This window comes from Leguminivora glycinivorella, chromosome 1 (assembly GCF_023078275.1).
Source record: "Leguminivora glycinivorella isolate SPB_JAAS2020 chromosome 1, LegGlyc_1.1, whole genome shotgun sequence".
NCBI classification, from domain to species: Eukaryota; Metazoa; Arthropoda; class Insecta; order Lepidoptera; family Tortricidae; genus Leguminivora; species Leguminivora glycinivorella.
The window spans coordinates 8,900,008-8,916,166 of record NC_062971.1 but is presented as its reverse complement, the minus strand read 5'-3'; the positions used below and the strand labels follow the sequence as shown (position 1 = coordinate 8,916,166).

The 16,159-nt window shown below is 37.4% G+C and overlaps 2 protein-coding genes across 3 annotated transcripts; one reads left to right on the top strand and one right to left on the bottom strand.

The window, feature by feature from the left end:
* Positions 1-91: 91 nt before the first annotated feature.
* LOC125232794 lies at positions 92-3,353 on the top strand. Of its 2 annotated transcripts, XM_048138577.1 has the most exons (6): positions 92-798; positions 948-1,105; positions 1,378-1,500; positions 1,873-1,992; positions 2,129-2,248; positions 2,850-3,353. In XM_048138577.1, the coding sequence occupies exons 3-6, from the start codon at positions 1,491-1,493 to the stop codon at positions 3,047-3,049; spliced, it is 450 nt and encodes a 149-aa protein (XP_047994534.1). In that variant the 5' UTR covers positions 92-798; positions 948-1,105; positions 1,378-1,490; the 3' UTR covers positions 3,050-3,353. The 2 variants fall into 2 exon arrangements, with proteins under 2 accessions (XP_047994534.1, XP_047994541.1); XM_048138584.1 differs by lacking the exon at positions 1,378-1,500.
* A 145-nt stretch (positions 3,354-3,498) lies between these two features.
* LOC125232783 (putative nuclease HARBI1) lies at positions 3,499-5,283 on the bottom strand. Its single transcript, XM_048138569.1, has 3 exons — positions 4,845-5,283; positions 4,250-4,533; positions 3,499-4,136 (listed from the first exon to the last, which is right to left on the bottom strand). Exons 1-3 carry the CDS (start codon positions 5,114-5,116, stop codon positions 3,544-3,546), a joined length of 1,149 nt encoding a protein of 382 aa, XP_047994526.1. The 5' UTR covers positions 5,117-5,283; the 3' UTR covers positions 3,499-3,543.
* Positions 5,284-16,159: the final 10,876 nt, after the last annotated feature.

Here is a 16,159-nt window from a genome sequence, read left to right as displayed (position 1 = left end):
TAAGTCCATGTAGCGGTTTCATCCACTTCGTACCTTCAAGTATTCGTGAATTCTGAGGGTAGAGGGGAGAATACAAAAGAAACTCCTTTAGGGCCACTTGCACGGAACAAGGGGTTAACTAAATAAATAGTGGGTTAATAAACCCGGGGTTAACTCGTTAAAATTTTAACCCCGATCTTTTGTTGCACCATTGAAAACTAACTTAGGGTTAGCTAACCCGACAGTTTTTTTATTTTAAGCAGGCAACATTATTACTTTTTCAATCCGTTCTATAAACCAGCCAAATATTAAAGAACGAATGATGAATGGAAATGTATGTCTATCTCTTTTACGCCACAACATGGGGCGTAATACTATCTTTCTTTAAAGCAACACGGCATGATATTTCGTCTAGGCGTATTATATTTGTGTCATGAGATGCCGCTGTGTACTGTTTACTGTTTTTATCAGCTCTGATGACGAACGGTTGCACTCCTGCCTGTTTTCACAGTTTGTGTCTTGAAAGAAGAGCGTAAAATGGACAACGATAAAAAGCCACGTGTGCGTGCTCCGAACTTCACAAAAAGTGATTTTCTACTTTGTGTAGTACGGTGGAAAAACATAAACAAGTAATTGAAAATAAGAAAACGGACGGAGCACAACTCCTTCTTAAACAAAAGGCTTGGCAAGAGGTCATGAGGGAATACAATTCTTCCACGACCGGTTCTAGTCGAACGTTAGAAAGCCTTCAGCAAACGTATAAAAACCTGAAGAAAAAGGCAAAAAAGACTGCCTCTGACAAGAAGATGGGTATTCCAGGTATGAACTCTAAATTTAACTATGTGAGCTCTTACTACTACCTATTATCGCGGTTCCTAAACAACTTAAAATGGGTCGCATCACGATGCATTAAATTTAGAGGTGTAATATTGTATTGCCTATTTAAAACGGTTTTTTTTTGTTTACAGTGGATAGCGCCACTTTGGTGCTAAACCTTGAAGAGTATGGTAGTGACTGGGGCAAAGTTGCTGCAAATACAGGTGCTAGCGAAACTTCGTGTTCGCAGCATTAAAGAAAGAAGCAAGAAAAAGTGATACAAATTTGAAAAGAAATATTATGGGTACAGGTTGGTATGTTGTGGAATCAAGTCAGAAAAAAGGAGCCTCACTGACTTTCATTTCTGGAGTAGGTACTAATGATTTCACAGCTCATTTCATCACAAGCTGCCTTGAAAACTATTTTATTATTAATCTCTTTATTTCTTTTAAGTCTATTAATATTATTATTTGGATACATATTGAACAACACAGAATGAAAGGGCTTACAATAAATTGTCTCTCAATAAATGACCAATTACAAATATTTTATTATCATTATTAATGTGTGATTATTTAATAGGAGGTGGGCCACCACCTAACATTGAAAATGATCCAGTTTTGGAAAAAGTCAAAGTCCTTGCTGGACCGGTAATACAATAGAACTACACCACTACACCAATAGAACTTCAGAACATGAGATCAGGTAAAATTTTACTTCTCTCTTTCTTCTCTTCTTAGCCTTTCTCTACTCTTTGGGTGTAAGCCTCCTCCAATCTTTGCCACTCGCCTCGGTTTTGTGCTACCTGGAGCAAAACTGTCCTTACAAGTATAGATGAGGTTGTGTTTGCCAGCTGGGCCTCAACTTGTGTAGATCCCCACGGGCCTGGCTTGTGGCGTTTTTATGCAAGCCCCACAAGCCAGGCCCATGGAAAGCAACCGGATCCTTCCGGCCCAGTCTTACCATGTCTGCATCTGACTCTATACATAAAACATACAAATCAAATCCATTAATTTTAATTATTTGGTTTGAATTGTTGATGGTATTTCAAACAACATTTCAATACTAATATTTCAGATTCTACATTATTGGATTCCTATATGCAAGAAACTGAAGATAATTATGATTGCCAGAACGAGACATATTTTGCTAATGACAAAACAAATACTAAGAAAAAAACACACAATTTATTGACTTGTGAGTATTGTTTTTCTCTAATATTATTGTGGTTAGTATCTTGAATTTAATTTAGAATTGCTTAGCTTGCAAATTACTAATTTTTCATTTTTAGATAGTATTTCAAACAACATTAAAATATTAATATGTATTTCAGCTTCTACAATAACTGATCCGGTTATTCAAGAGAATCCAGATCAAGTTGATTGCCAGGATGAGACATATTTTACTAATGACAGAGCGAATTTGAAGAAAAAGCCACACCATTTATTGACTCGTGAGTATTGTTTGTCTTTATAATATAATATATAGGCACTAAAGTTAGTACTCTAGTAGTAGAGTTAATGTGATTGTAGGAAATCAAATGTAGGGTAAATCTTCAGTAACTGGCCAATTTTAGTAACTGGCCACTAAAAATGATTTCTATTTATATGTTAACAAAGTTCATTTTAGTATATATTAAGTAAAAACTCAATAACTAGCCACATTTTAGTTACTGGCCGCTTAATACTAAAATGAATCCTATTTAAAGGTGAAGAGAACTCAATTTAGTATAAGCAAAAAATGGCCAGTTACTAGATTTGCCTACTAGCCACCCTTTCAATAACTGGCCGCCTCTTACTAAAATGAGTTCTATTCACTTATAAACAGAATTCATTTTTGCGACGTACCTAAAGGTGGCTAGTTATTAATAGGTGGCCAGTTACTGGCGAATTACCCTATCTTTATGAAAGTAGTAATATTATCAAAATTTTAATTAAAAATAATAAGGCCGTTAATTGAATCACCTCCAGCTGGCCAGCTTAGTCAATCTTAATGGATCCGGAGGTGAGGCTACCTAATTTATTTGTCCTATAGTATCTATTTATTTATTTCAGGAAAACGGAAACCAGATGCTCAAAATAAACAGACTGTAGCTGACAAATTTAAACTACTTGCTGCAGAAAAAGTTGAGTTACTGGAGCTGCAAAAGGAGTTGGTTAGGAGTCAATTAGATGAGCAACAAAAACAAGCAGAACATAACCAGACATTGAGAGAAATGGAGGCAGAAGATGCAAAAAAAAAAATACTTACATAATGATAAACTTAGAGAAATGGAGATGGAGGAAATGAAGAGGAGATATGTATTTAATGAAAAAATGAGGCATTATTAATCTCTAATCGTCCAACTTTCATACCTATATGATCTATATGTGACTGTGCACGGGAAAACGTCCCACTTTGTCAATTGCTATAAAGCCGCACGCCGTTCTGACGTCAGGTTGGCGCGCATAGCCGTGTATCGCCCCAACGTGTGGGAACTCGAACTATAGAGACATTGAACCCCGCTCGGGAAGGTCATTTCAAATTATTATTGAAATAAAAAAAATATTTGTTTTGATTGACATTTGTTTTATTTGAATGTTCCAAGTACTACTCGTTGTAATGTAATACTCTATGAGCTTACCAAATCTACCATTGAATGTTAGATTTAATAAGCGCATCGAAAATCGAAATTACACCCTGAAAGTTCTTACATAAGGCCTTATTATAATTGCAACGATAGACCGTTATTTAATAACTTTAACTTGATTAAGCTAATCTCCCAAAATGTTGCTCAATCAGTACCTGACGAGCGTTCTGTCCTGCTGTATTTACACCCGATCTATTGTTAGGCACCACTGCAATCTCATCTGATGTATTGTCCAATATTGGAGGATATTCTGGGTCAACAGGTGGTTCAAGATCATTTTGCAGACGAGCAATATTATGCAACACACATGTAGCGATGATTATTCCCGGTACTCTGCTTAAATGGACTTGAATACCTCTGCTAACAATAGGAAATCTTCGCTTCCAAATACCAAAGGTACGCTCGATAACATTCCTAGTTCTGATCTGTGACTCGTTATATAGAGATTGACTAGGAGATGTCACATTTCCGAGAGGTGTCATCATAAATGGCGTTTGTGCATATCCCGAATCACCAAGCAGACAGTAATTTCCATATGTTCCTTGAAGAAAATGTCTGCGTTGATTACTATTATCCCAAATGTGAGAATCGTGTGCAGACCCATGCCAGCGTGCAACAACATCGGTAAACAGTAGATCAGCAGAACAGATGGCTTGGGTGTTCATTGAAAAGTAACCCTTCCTGTTCCGATATATCTCTGCAGTTTCTCCTCCTAAAATAATTAATAACAAATTTCAACTCTGGTTTTAAGTACCTGTCCATCATAATATATGTAATGTCTAAACTTTTATATGGGCGATTGAAGTAGAGAATAGAGGTAAATACCTGGAGATTTCGTTCGTACATGAGTGCAGTCTACAGCTCCAATAGCACGTGGAAACCGAGCAATTTGATAAAATTTCATTGCAGCTTGTCTTAGCTCTTCTTCTGTGCGAGGCATAACTATGAATTCTGGGTACAACCGGGCTATGGCATCTGTTACTTTATGAATTGTTCTACATGCGGTCGATTCGTGCACACCAATGAAATCTCCGCAAGTCACAAGTTGACTTCCAGTGGCAAAATATCGTAGTGTGCATAGTAATTGATTCATAGGTGACAAGGCTTCACTGAAAATAAAATAGTAGGTTTGTATTTTACCTACTCATAACAAACATACGAGTAGGTACTTATATTCAATATGGTAGGTTCCAGAAAACAATAGTTATTTGTTTTACAAGGGGCCAAAATTGTTGTTTAACCGAACGTGCCAATATTGATACCCGAGCAGGCGAAACACAAAATATAGGTAGTAGAGAAACACAAAATTTCTCACCACACCAACACGAACAAAATACTGACTATACCTAAAACATCAAACTAAATGAAATCAGCAAAGTAAGCCTTTACCAGTTGGTGTGGTGAAAACGTCTTTACTTACCTGATATTGGGATTTACGTATTGCAATCTGTGTTTGATTTTATTCAATAAAAATGCGACACTGTGTTTTTCTAATCGAAACCTTCTGTGAAACTCTTTATCTCTATGTGTATTAAAGTAATCGGTACGTTCTGCGATTCTTCGGTCGTAAAAATCCGTGCTGATATATTCTATGATTTCTTCATCGTCGTCAGAAAATAATAATAAGTCGTTGATCATATTTATTTGTTCTCTCCGACAACACGTCAAAGAAATTTCCAAATTGTGCGCCATTTTACTAGTACTAACCCAGAGTTAGCGATTTAACCCTGCGTCGTCGGCGGGTTAAATATTTAACAATTTAACCCAGAGTTAAACCCTAAACTTTAATGGTGCAACACAAATTATTAGTTTAACCCCGTGTTAGCGGTTAACCCGGTGTTAGTTGGCTTAACCCTAGTTGGTGCAAGTGGCCCCTAGTTACCTATTATAAATTATAATTTACTTACCACTTGAATACTGTATAATTTACCTAGGTAGTTTTCTTTTCGGCTTAGTCAAAAATTCTTTCGTAGGTATGCCTGTTCTCTTCATTTACACATTATTATCGATATTTGGTAAAAAATCGTAATGTTGTTTCTTTTAACGAAAAAGACGCATACGAGGTCGGACGCGGGGATGGATGTTATGTTCATTTAATAGAATTTTATGTACAGACTTTTCAAAGAAGGTCACTGGTCACAGAACGGAACTATATTTATTGTAAACTTTATTACGTAAACTAACAGGCAAGCTTATTAAAACTCAATTGTAAAAACGTGGGCAGGTACTAACTTAAATTGTGAGTGAAATATTTATTTATTCAAGTAATTATTTTTCTTGTGACCTCTCTTCAGTTGCCCTAGTTAACAGCATGTTTCTGTCAGTCGGTGCAGGTCATTTCTCGTTCCCCTCGTCTTTTTTAGGGTTCCGTACCAAAAAGGTACAAAAGGAACCCCTATGATGCCGCTCTGTCCGTTTGTCTGTGTGTTTGTCACATTACTAAATATCTTGAGAACTACTTATGCTATCGGTTTGAGATTTGTCATCGTCATGGAGATTATTAACGTCTACAAATTGAAAGTATTTTTATTTATTTATTAATATTAATTATATAAAATAGCTAAAAAGAAAGAGAGACAAACTGGTAGTAAAGAAAAAATATATAAAGAAAATGTGATATTAATTATTACATACACAGTTTCTATCATCTCCTCATTATAGTCCACACCGCTAGTTATCAATAGAATAAGAGAGCTATAATATATTTTGACGCTCTAGTGAACACAAGATTAATAAAGCTTAGTGGACAGAAAAACAATATTTCTTAGGCGTAAATTCTAAGTTGTAATGGCATTATAATATGTACACATATGTGTAGGTCTTAAAATGTAACGTAGATTTAATGACTTTAATAACGCAATATTTTATAGTGAATAATACATATCTAGGTTAATCTTCTATATATATAAACGGCAAAGTCCTGAGTGACTGACTGACTGACTTAAATCAACGCACAGCCCAAACCGCTGGTCCTAGAGATTTCAAATTTGGCACGTAGATTCCTTATATAGTGTAGAGGAGCACTAAGAAAGGATTTTCCAAAATTCACCTCCTAAGGGGGTCAAATGGGGGTTCAAAGTTTGTATGGGGAAACAAAATTAGTTTGACTATTTTATTCGAAACTTCACAGGAAGATTCCTTAAGACATATGACTGACTACGTGTTTCAGGTTTTTTGAAAATTTAACCCCTAAAAGGGTGAAAAGGGGGCGATAAAGTAAAAAAATCAATATGGGTATCGTTTTTATGGTTTATCGGGTCGCTGATCACGATAAATACAACGTTTTTAAAATCTAACGAGGCGGAAGTGAAATACCTTCTCCCCTGTTGTGGTGCAATGGATAGGGATAGGGATAGGGATAGGGATAGGGATAGGGATAGGGATAGGGATAGGGATAGGGATAGGGATAGGGATAGGGATAGGGATAGGGATAGGGATAGGGATAGGGATAGGGATAGGGATAGGGATAGGGATAGGGATAGGGATAGGGATAGGGATAGGGATAGGGATAGGGATAGGGATAGGGATAGGGATAGGGATAGGGATAGGGATAGGGATAGGGATAGGGATAGGGATAGGGATAGGGATAGGGATAGGGATAGGGATAGGGATAGGGATAGGGATAGGGATAGGGATAGGGATAGGGATAGGGATAGGGATAGGGATAGGGATAGGGATAGGGATAGGGATAGGGATAGGATAGGGATAGGGATAGGGATAGGGATAGGGATAGGGGGATAGGGATAGGGATAGGGATAGGGATAGGGATAGGGATAGGGATAGGGATAGGGATAGGGATAGGGATAGGGATAGGGATAGGGATAGGGATAGGGATAGGGATAGGGATAGGGATAGGGATAGGGATAGGGATAGGGATAGGGATAGGGATAGGGATAGGGATAGGGATAGGGATAGGGATAGGGATAGGGATAGGGATAGGGATAGGGATAGAAATAGGGGACGGGGACGGAATAGGGATAGGGGCGGAGATGGGGACAAAGATAGAGATAGGGATAAGATAGGGATTGGGGTCAAAATAATCGGTCGGCAATCGATATCTAGGCAGTGTAAAATGCAGGTGGCTCAGTGGGAAGGGATTAGTATGTAGGCATCGGCGAGTATCCTGCATCCGTAATAACTATTACAATGTGCTGTAAGAAGATCGTTGTTTTGCTTGCCTTTTATATGTTTACGTTTGTAATAAGTATAAGCAAAATGGAAAAAAATGTAAGGGATAATGCAAGGAAGTACTTTTTACCCTACCGACCATAGCGTCGAGATACTGGCTATGTGGGTTGTATGAAGTTTCCCAGTATAAATATTTATATAGGTAAAATACATACATATTCGTACCTACTACCTACGTTGTGGTCGCTGTGTAACAATTCTATAATCATTGCGAAAATTTCTTTAAAAACAATAGTAATATGTGTAAGGTACAGTCAGCCAAAACCGGATCGTACAGCAAATAGATTAGTTACAATGGCCCCCCAGTCGAGAATTGCCCCGCTTTACCTTAATCGAAATAATCGCGGACAGATGTACCTACAAAGAAACCTACGGATCCAAATGAAAATCTTATTTTTTGTAAACGTTTCAATAACAATACTTTTATTACGCGGGCGAAGCCGCGGGTAAAAGCTAGTAATTATTACACGGTAATGTTGAGTATAATTATAGGTACATAATAGGAATGTGAATGTAATGTACTTACATGAGAAATATTTTAAAATGTGTGCTGGCAATACCTAATTGCTGTTCCTGACTTAAATATTAAATGTATTGAAATAAAAATAGTTTATAAATATGGTGCGGAGTATGCCCATACGCCTACTTATTTGTTCTATTGGCGTTGGTACAAACGCATAATAAATAATAATTTATGATTATTTAATCAATTTTTTTAGGTTTCCGTAGTCAGTCTGTGTGTCTGACCAAACGCAGCTTACGAGTAGATCGTTTTATTAATCATTTGTAAGAAATACTAATTTAAAATTAGAAAAAAGAATATTCATGGGTATCCCCCACTGAAAGAATTTAAAATGGTGGAATAAAAACTAATAAAATTGAAGAATTAAAATAAAATCAAAGAAAATATAAAAATACAATTAATTAAGAATAATCATTAATCAATAAACAGAGAGTTAGCGGATATAGCGGTAGCTGTTGAATTATAGAGTTTATTAAAAATATGTAAAAGAACATTTTCATGAATATTTACGAAAAGTAATCACTTATTAGGCTTTAAAATTTTAATCTCCACGTCGAACTTTTAAACCATGAAGGAAATGTAATATTAATAAGATGTTCCATGGCGACTATATCCATACATATTTTTTGTATCCTTTACTAAGTAAAGTAGGTACTTACACTCTTTGTTTGTCTTGTCTATGTATATACGTATTACCACTTATAAATAACTTTGTCTTACTTAATGTGTAATTTATTGATAAGGTGAAATAGCCCATAATGGACGGTGATGCCATTATGGACAAAAAAACACAAATCCTTAAAAATAAGTATCTAAAATTAGTTTCTAAAAACTGACGGCCATGTACCATAAACTAGAGTTGTAGAGCTGTTTCATTTTGAAGTTTCAATTAATTCGGTTATTTCTGAAGGATTTGGCGACAAGATAAAATTCATCAGTTTACTGAAAAAAATATCAAGACGAATTCTTAGTAATGTTGCTAAGAGAGTTGAGTTCATGTATAAAATAATACAAAAATAATACTCGGTGTAAACTTGAATGCGTTTTACTTACTGCATTAAGCATGAGATAAGGTATAAAACAAACTAGTTTGTTAGACTTATATTGACCGGGATATAGACCGTGATTACCTTTTTGATTTTTGTCGAGCTCCCGATATTTCGACGCAGTTGCATGCATCATGATCACGGAAAACTCAAACTCAGAGTTTTCCGTGATCATGATGCATGCAACTGCGTCGAAATATCGGGAGCTCGACAAAAATCAAAAAGGTAATCACGGTCTATATCCCGGTCAATATAAGTCTAATGAAAATAACCGTGAATCATTCAAAACTCTTAAACTAGTTTGTTGCTCCAAAGATATAAAGAAATGGCGTTATTTTGCGAGTGTCCATTACTGGAACCGAAAAACTGCCTACCTCCTATGATGGACAAGGAACAATTTACAAAAACAAAATTTACAAGAAACAATCCTATGTTAAAATAACTCAAACTAATTGTATTTATGGTATATAAAATTGACTCATTAAGTATCAGTTGGCTTTAAAAGTAAAATTTTAAACTTATTTCACTGTCCATAATGGGGGATCCATTACTGGAGAACTGCCGTCCATAATTGGAGAAAAAACACCTAGTTTTAATTTGTTAAGTATGAAGAAACTATTAGGAGTATCCATTCTGCAATACGCTTGAAATGTAAAAGAAGGATAGGACACTCAAGATTTAACACGCTTAGCGGTAGAATTTTTACATTTATGAGTGAAATATCAAAAACAGGCGAAAATTTTCCTTAAACTGTCCATGATTGGGTCCGTTACCTTACATTTTGTCAATTAAGAACGTAATTATTGAAGGTTTCAGAAAATCAGACTTACTTTAATGTATTATTAATTAAGCTTTGTTCAGATATTTCTGATCAGTTTTGCCGCTCTGGTATATCTGGCAGAGGCAGTAAAGTTGCACGTGCCTCAAAGTTAGCGGTCCCTACATGCTCAGCCCTTTAATGCCTTCGGTATAATATATAGCCATCAGAAAATAGATGTTATTTTGTCAGCTATTTTTGTATGCCGATGTAAGCTGTGTCACCTTTATTAAAGACTAGCTTATGCCCACGGCTTCACTCTCGTTAAATTCGAAAATTGCTCCATACAAACTTCCACCCCCATTTTAGGTAAGTGGGGGGTTAGAAAGAGACAAAAAGTTCATTCTCCATCCCTTCAACTATCTCCACTTTAAAAATCACGTCAATTCGGCGCTTAATTTTCCCGTGAACGACGGACAAACAAACAGACACACACACTTTCCCATTGATAATACTAGTATGGATGATCACCATTTATGTTCTAGTGAACTGTGAGATCTATCGTTAAAATGTTAAAATGATCTAGTGACTTTTTAGGGTTCCGTAGTCAACTAGGAACCCTTATAGTTTCGCCATGTCTGTCTGTCCGTCCGTCCGTCCGTCCGTCCGTCCGTCCGTCCGTCCGTCCGTCCGCGGATAATCTCAGTAACCGTTAGCACTAGAAAGCTGAAATTTGGTACCAATATGTATATCAATCACGCTAACAAAGTGCAAAAATAAAAAATGGAAAAAAAAGTTTTATTAGGGTACCCCCCCTACATGTAAAGTGGGGGCTGATATTTTTTTTCATTCCAACCCCAACGTGTGATATATTGTTGGATAGGTATTTAAAAATGAATAAGGGTTTACTAAGATCGTTTTTTGATAATATTAATAGTTTCGGAAATAATCGCTCCTAAAGGAAAAAAAAGTGCGTCCCCCCCCTCTAACTTTTGAACCATATGTTTAAAAAATATGAAAAAAATCACAAAAGTAGAACTTTATAAAGGCTTTCTAGGAAAATTGTTTTGAACTTGATAGGTTTAGTAGTTTTTGAGAAAAATACGGAAAACTACGGAACCCTACACTGAGCGTGGCCCGACACGCTCTTGGCCGGTTTTTATTACTGTAGTAAGTAAAAACAGTACGTAGGTACTTATACTGATGCGTGATTGCGTATGCCACGCCTTGCGCCTACACTACCTACTTTTATACATAATTTGCAAATTGCAATATACCATACAGAAATATTAAAGAGTCAAATATAAACTTAGTAAAAACATTACACTGTGTGTAAGCCTTATACGGGCAATAAATCTACAGAGTGGGGCCTGTAACAAAGGCGAAGAATTGAACTCTAGGCTATTCTCCTTATACTGATCCACATTTGTTCGGCGACTTTTAAAAATAACTTGTATTTTAATTTTTATCACCCTTGAAAGAATTATGTTAAGTCTAAAGTGTGACAGATAACGTCAATGACAACAATTATGGCGTACATTGAAGCTAATATTTATTTTGTACTAGCTTTTACCCGCGGCTTCGCCCGCGTAATAAAAGTATTCTTATTGAAACGTTTACAAATACGAGTAATAAGATTTTAATTTGGATCCGTAGGTTTCTTTGTAGGTACATCTGTCCGCGATTACTTCGATTAAGGTAAAGCGGGGCAATTCTCGACTGGAGGGCCATTGTAACTGATCTATTTGCTGTACGGTCAGCCAAGAAAGTGGTTTACCACTTTTCGACTCTATTGATCGAAAAGTGGTAAACCACTTTTTTGGCTGACTGTACCTTACACATATTACTATTGTTTAAAAGAAATTCTTGCAATGATTGTAGAATTGTTACACAGCGACCACAGCGTAGCTAGTAGGTAGGTACGAATATGTTTGTATTTTACCTATATAAGTATTTATACTGGGGAAACTTCATACAGCGCACATAGCCAGTATCTCGACGCTATGGTCGGTAGGGTAAAAAGTACTTCCTTGTATTATCGCTTACAATTTTTTCCATTTTTCTTATACTTATTGCAAACGTAAACATATAAAAGGCAAGCAAACAACGATCTTCTTACAGCACATTGAATGTAATAGTTATTACGGATGCAGGATACTCGCCGATGCCTACTTACTAATCCCTTCGCACTGAGCCACCTGCATTTTACACTGCCTAGATATCGATTGCCGACCGATTAGTCCGACCCCAATCCCTATTCTTATCCCCGTCCCTATCTCTATCCTTGTCCCCGTCCCTGTCCCTATCCCTATCCCTATCCCTATCCCTATCCCTATCCCTATCCCTATCCCTATCCCGTTCCTGTCCCTGTACCTGTCTCTGTCCCTGTCAAATTATCATGCTAGGAGGTGAACTTTGAAAAATCCTTTCTTAGTGGTCCTCTAAGGAACTTCCGTGTCAATTTGAAATCTCTTGAACCAGAAGTAAAGATAAAAACTAAACCTATACTTATGGCTATTTTGCATATTTTAACCCCATTGCACAACAACCAGGGCAGAAAATTTCTTTTCCACCTCGTTGTATTTATCGTGTTCAGCGACCCGATAAACCATAAGAACGATACCCATATTGTGTTTTTGACTTTACCCCCTTTGCACCCCTTTAGGGGTCAAATTTTCAAAAAACCTGAAACATGTATCTAGTCATATGTCTTTAGGAATGCTTCTATGACGTTTCGAATAAAATAGTCAAACTAATCTTGTTTCCCCATACAAACTTTGAACCCCCATTTCACCCTTTTAAGAAGAGAATTTTGAAAAATCCTTCCTTGGTGCTCCTCTACGCCATATAAGGAACCTATGTGCCAAATTTGAAATCTCTAGAACCCGTGGTTTCGGCTGTGTGTTGATATATTATGTCAGTTAGTCAGTCAGTCAGTTTCTTCTTTTATATATTTTTTGATATTTAAACCCCATTGCACTACAACAGGGGAGAAGGTATTTAACTTCCGCTTCGTTAGATTTTAAAAACGTTGTATTTATCGTGATCAGCGACCCAATAAACCATAAAAACGATACCCATATTCGTTTTTTGACTTTAGCGCCCCCTTTTCACCCTTTTAGGGGTTAGATTTTCAAAAAACCTGAAACACGACGTGCCACATTTGACATCTCTAGGACCAGCGGTTTCGGCTGTGCGTTGATATGTCAGTCAGTCAGTCAATATCCTCTTTTATATATTTTTTGATATTTAAACCCCATTGCACCACAACAGGGGAGAAGGTATTTCACTTCCACCTCGTTAGATTTTAAAAACGTTGTATTTATTGTGATCAGCGACCCGATAAACTATAACAACGATACCCATATTGACTTTTTGACTTTATCACCCCCTTTTCACCCTTTTAGGGGTTAAATTTTCAAAAAACCTGAAACATGTATTCAGTCATATGTCTTAAGGAATCTTCCTGTGAAGTTTCGAATAAAATAGTCAAACTAATCTTGTTTCCCCATACAAACTTTGAACCCCCATTTGACCCCCTTAGGAGGTGAATTTTGAAAAATCCTTTCTTAGTGCTCCTCTACACTATATAAGGCACCTACGTGCCAAATTTGAAATCTCTAGGACGACAGAGCCACGATTCCTTTCGCGTCTGATGCTGTGGCGGCCTGGCAGACTTTAAACCCAAATACATCGTTGCCGGATAAACCGCACATACAACGGATGTGGGATGAAATAGGTGTGAGACGGGTTTTTGATAGCCTGCTGGAAAATGCTGTAGGTGCAGATAAGGCGAGACTTTTGGCTGTTGCAAGGCCTGAAGCTGGTGCATGGCTACAAGCACTACCCTCTCCGCACATAGGTACTCTTCTCGACAACGACTCAATGCGGGTGGCTGTCGCTCTTCGCCTGGGCTGCGATGTTTGCGAATCTCATAAATGCATCTGCGGCTCTATGGTGGAGAGTAATGGCCATCATGCGTTGAGTTGTTGTCGGTGTATGGGGAGGTTTCCACGGCACCATGCCCTTAATGACATTATTAGGAGAGCACTTGTGTCGGCAAATGTGCCGTGCATGTTAGAACCTCCAGGCCTCAGCCGGTCCGATGGAAAAAGGCCAGACGGGCTGACACTCGTACCGTGGGAGAAGGTAAGTGCCTACTCTGGGACGCTACGTGTGTCAGCACGTTTGCCGCCTCGCACATCGGCCGGACAGTCCGGACTGCTGGAGCAGCGGCTGAACTAGCAGCATCACGGAAGCGCGACAAATATTCGGCGCTGCTGTCGCGCTATCTATTTGTCCCGTTGGCAGTGGAGACGTCGGGGTGTTGGTGTGCGGAGAGGAGAGCCTTTTTGATCGAATTGGGGCGGCGGATCAGCGAGAGAGGCCATGACCCTCGTTCCGGGTCTTTTCTGATGCAAAGGCTGTCTATCGCAATTCAGCGTGGGAACGCATCGAGTGTGATGGGCACCTTTGCATCTGAGAGGGCTCGGAACGAGTTTTGTGAATAGAATTTAGTTTTATAGTCATGTTAGTTTTAATAGAGTAGTATTATATTAATTAGTATTTTTAAGTTAGTTTTACATGTACCGATGAAAAATTAAACATTTAAAGACTTCATAATTTTTAAAAGTCACTGAACAAATGTTGATCAGTATAAGGAGAATAGCCTACAGTTCAATTCTTCGCCTTTGTTACAGGCCCCACTCTGTATAATACAATAATATAACAAATAAGTTCATTAGTGTTATAATTTACTTAATAATTTAAAAAATATTTCGGACACTTAAAATCCATATCATATCATTATATTACATTAAAATTTGATTAAATTAAATTAAATTTATTAATTTGGTTCACATGCATGGAGCACCAATGAAAATAATTAAGAGGTGTTTTTGAGTTACTCTTATTTTTACATTTATTTAATACTAGCTTTTGCCCGCGGCTCTGCTCGCGTTAAATTCGAAAATTACGGAATACCCATACTAACGTCCATCCGACATTTTAGGGAAGTGGGGGTTTGGAAAGAGACAAAAAGTAGCATGTCACTCTCCATTCCTACAACTGTCTCTACTTAAAAATAACATCAATTCATCGCTCGGTTTGCCGTGAAAGACGGACAAACAAACAGACACACACACTTACCCATTTATAATATCCTAGATTTTGCCCGCGGCTTCGCTTGCCTTAGAAAGAAACAAAAAGTAGCCTATGCCTTAGAAAGAAACAAAAAGTAGCCTATGTCACTCTCCGACCCTTTAACTATCTCCACTTCACACGTTGGGGTTGGAATGAAAAAAAATGTCAGCCCCCACTTTACAAAAATCACGTCAATTCGTCGCTCCGTTTTGCCCTGAAAGACGGACAAACAAACAGACACTTTCCCATTTATAATATTAGTATGGATAGATACTATTAAATAAATAATAATTATATACAAAAAACAATGAAGTAAGTATGTTTAAATAACAAAGGCTACATTGTAACATATCGTCACTACTTTTAAAAAAACTTGTATCTTCGTCTGTCAATGAAAAGAAAATTGTAGTAAGTATGTATGGAATGCACATAGACTTACTGCGTTTTGACTTTGAGGAGCAGCGTGAGATACGAGATGTTTTCAAAGTAGTGACGATATGATCGGTGTAGCCCTTATATTTAATGTCATGTGCGCAATATGCGCGTGCCTCTTAAATGTCTGCAAACAATAATTCCGTGATGGCTAAAGACAATTTTTTGCTGGTTACACAATTTACACCCTATCTGAAAATAAATTACTTTATACACTCTTTATGCACTGCACTATTCTGCAAACACTTAACTCTACAAAAAACAACCATATTCCAAGCAAAGTGGTTTTAACTTTTTTCTATGAGATTATCCATAGAGCATATTTTATGAAAGTGTTTTCAGTTTACAGTGCTTCTAAAGTGTGGGCGACAGATTGCGCATGGAGCGGCGCATAAGCGAAGCGATCTGCCAGCGCCAAAATCGCTAGTAGCTTCTTGGAAAGCGCCGCTGCCGCGTCACCTCGGCCGCCATTTTCCTTTCCCCCGTTTCCCGCGCAAACTAACGAACTTATAACGACCATAAACTTGAATGCAGATACGCAAACAAAAAATATGGGCGATGAAATTTATATGTGTTATTCTGTTTTGTGGATTAAACAGACAACAAATTAAACAATAATTGATGTTTTGACTATGGAAGCACTACTT

Excerpts from the sequence above, each read along its gene's own strand:
- LOC125232794 (XM_048138584.1), top strand. Across the intron at positions 1,993-2,128 it reads AACACACAATTTATTGACTT|CTTCTACAATAACTGATCCG; the intron begins GTGAGTATTGTT and ends TATGTATTTCAG. Across the intron at positions 2,249-2,849 it reads GCCACACCATTTATTGACTC|GAAAACGGAAACCAGATGCT; the intron begins GTGAGTATTGTT and ends TATTTATTTCAG.
- LOC125232783 (XM_048138569.1), bottom strand. The coding sequence starts at position 5,116 with ATGGCGCACAATTTGGAAATTTCTTTGACGTGTTGTCGGAGAGAACAA. Across the intron at positions 4,534-4,844 it reads TACGTAAATCCCAATATCAG|TGAAGCCTTGTCACCTATGA; the intron begins GTAAGTAAAGAC and ends TTTTATTTTCAG. Across the intron at positions 4,137-4,249 it reads TGTACGAACGAAATCTCCAG|GAGGAGAAACTGCAGAGATA; the intron begins GTATTTACCTCT and ends TAATTATTTTAG.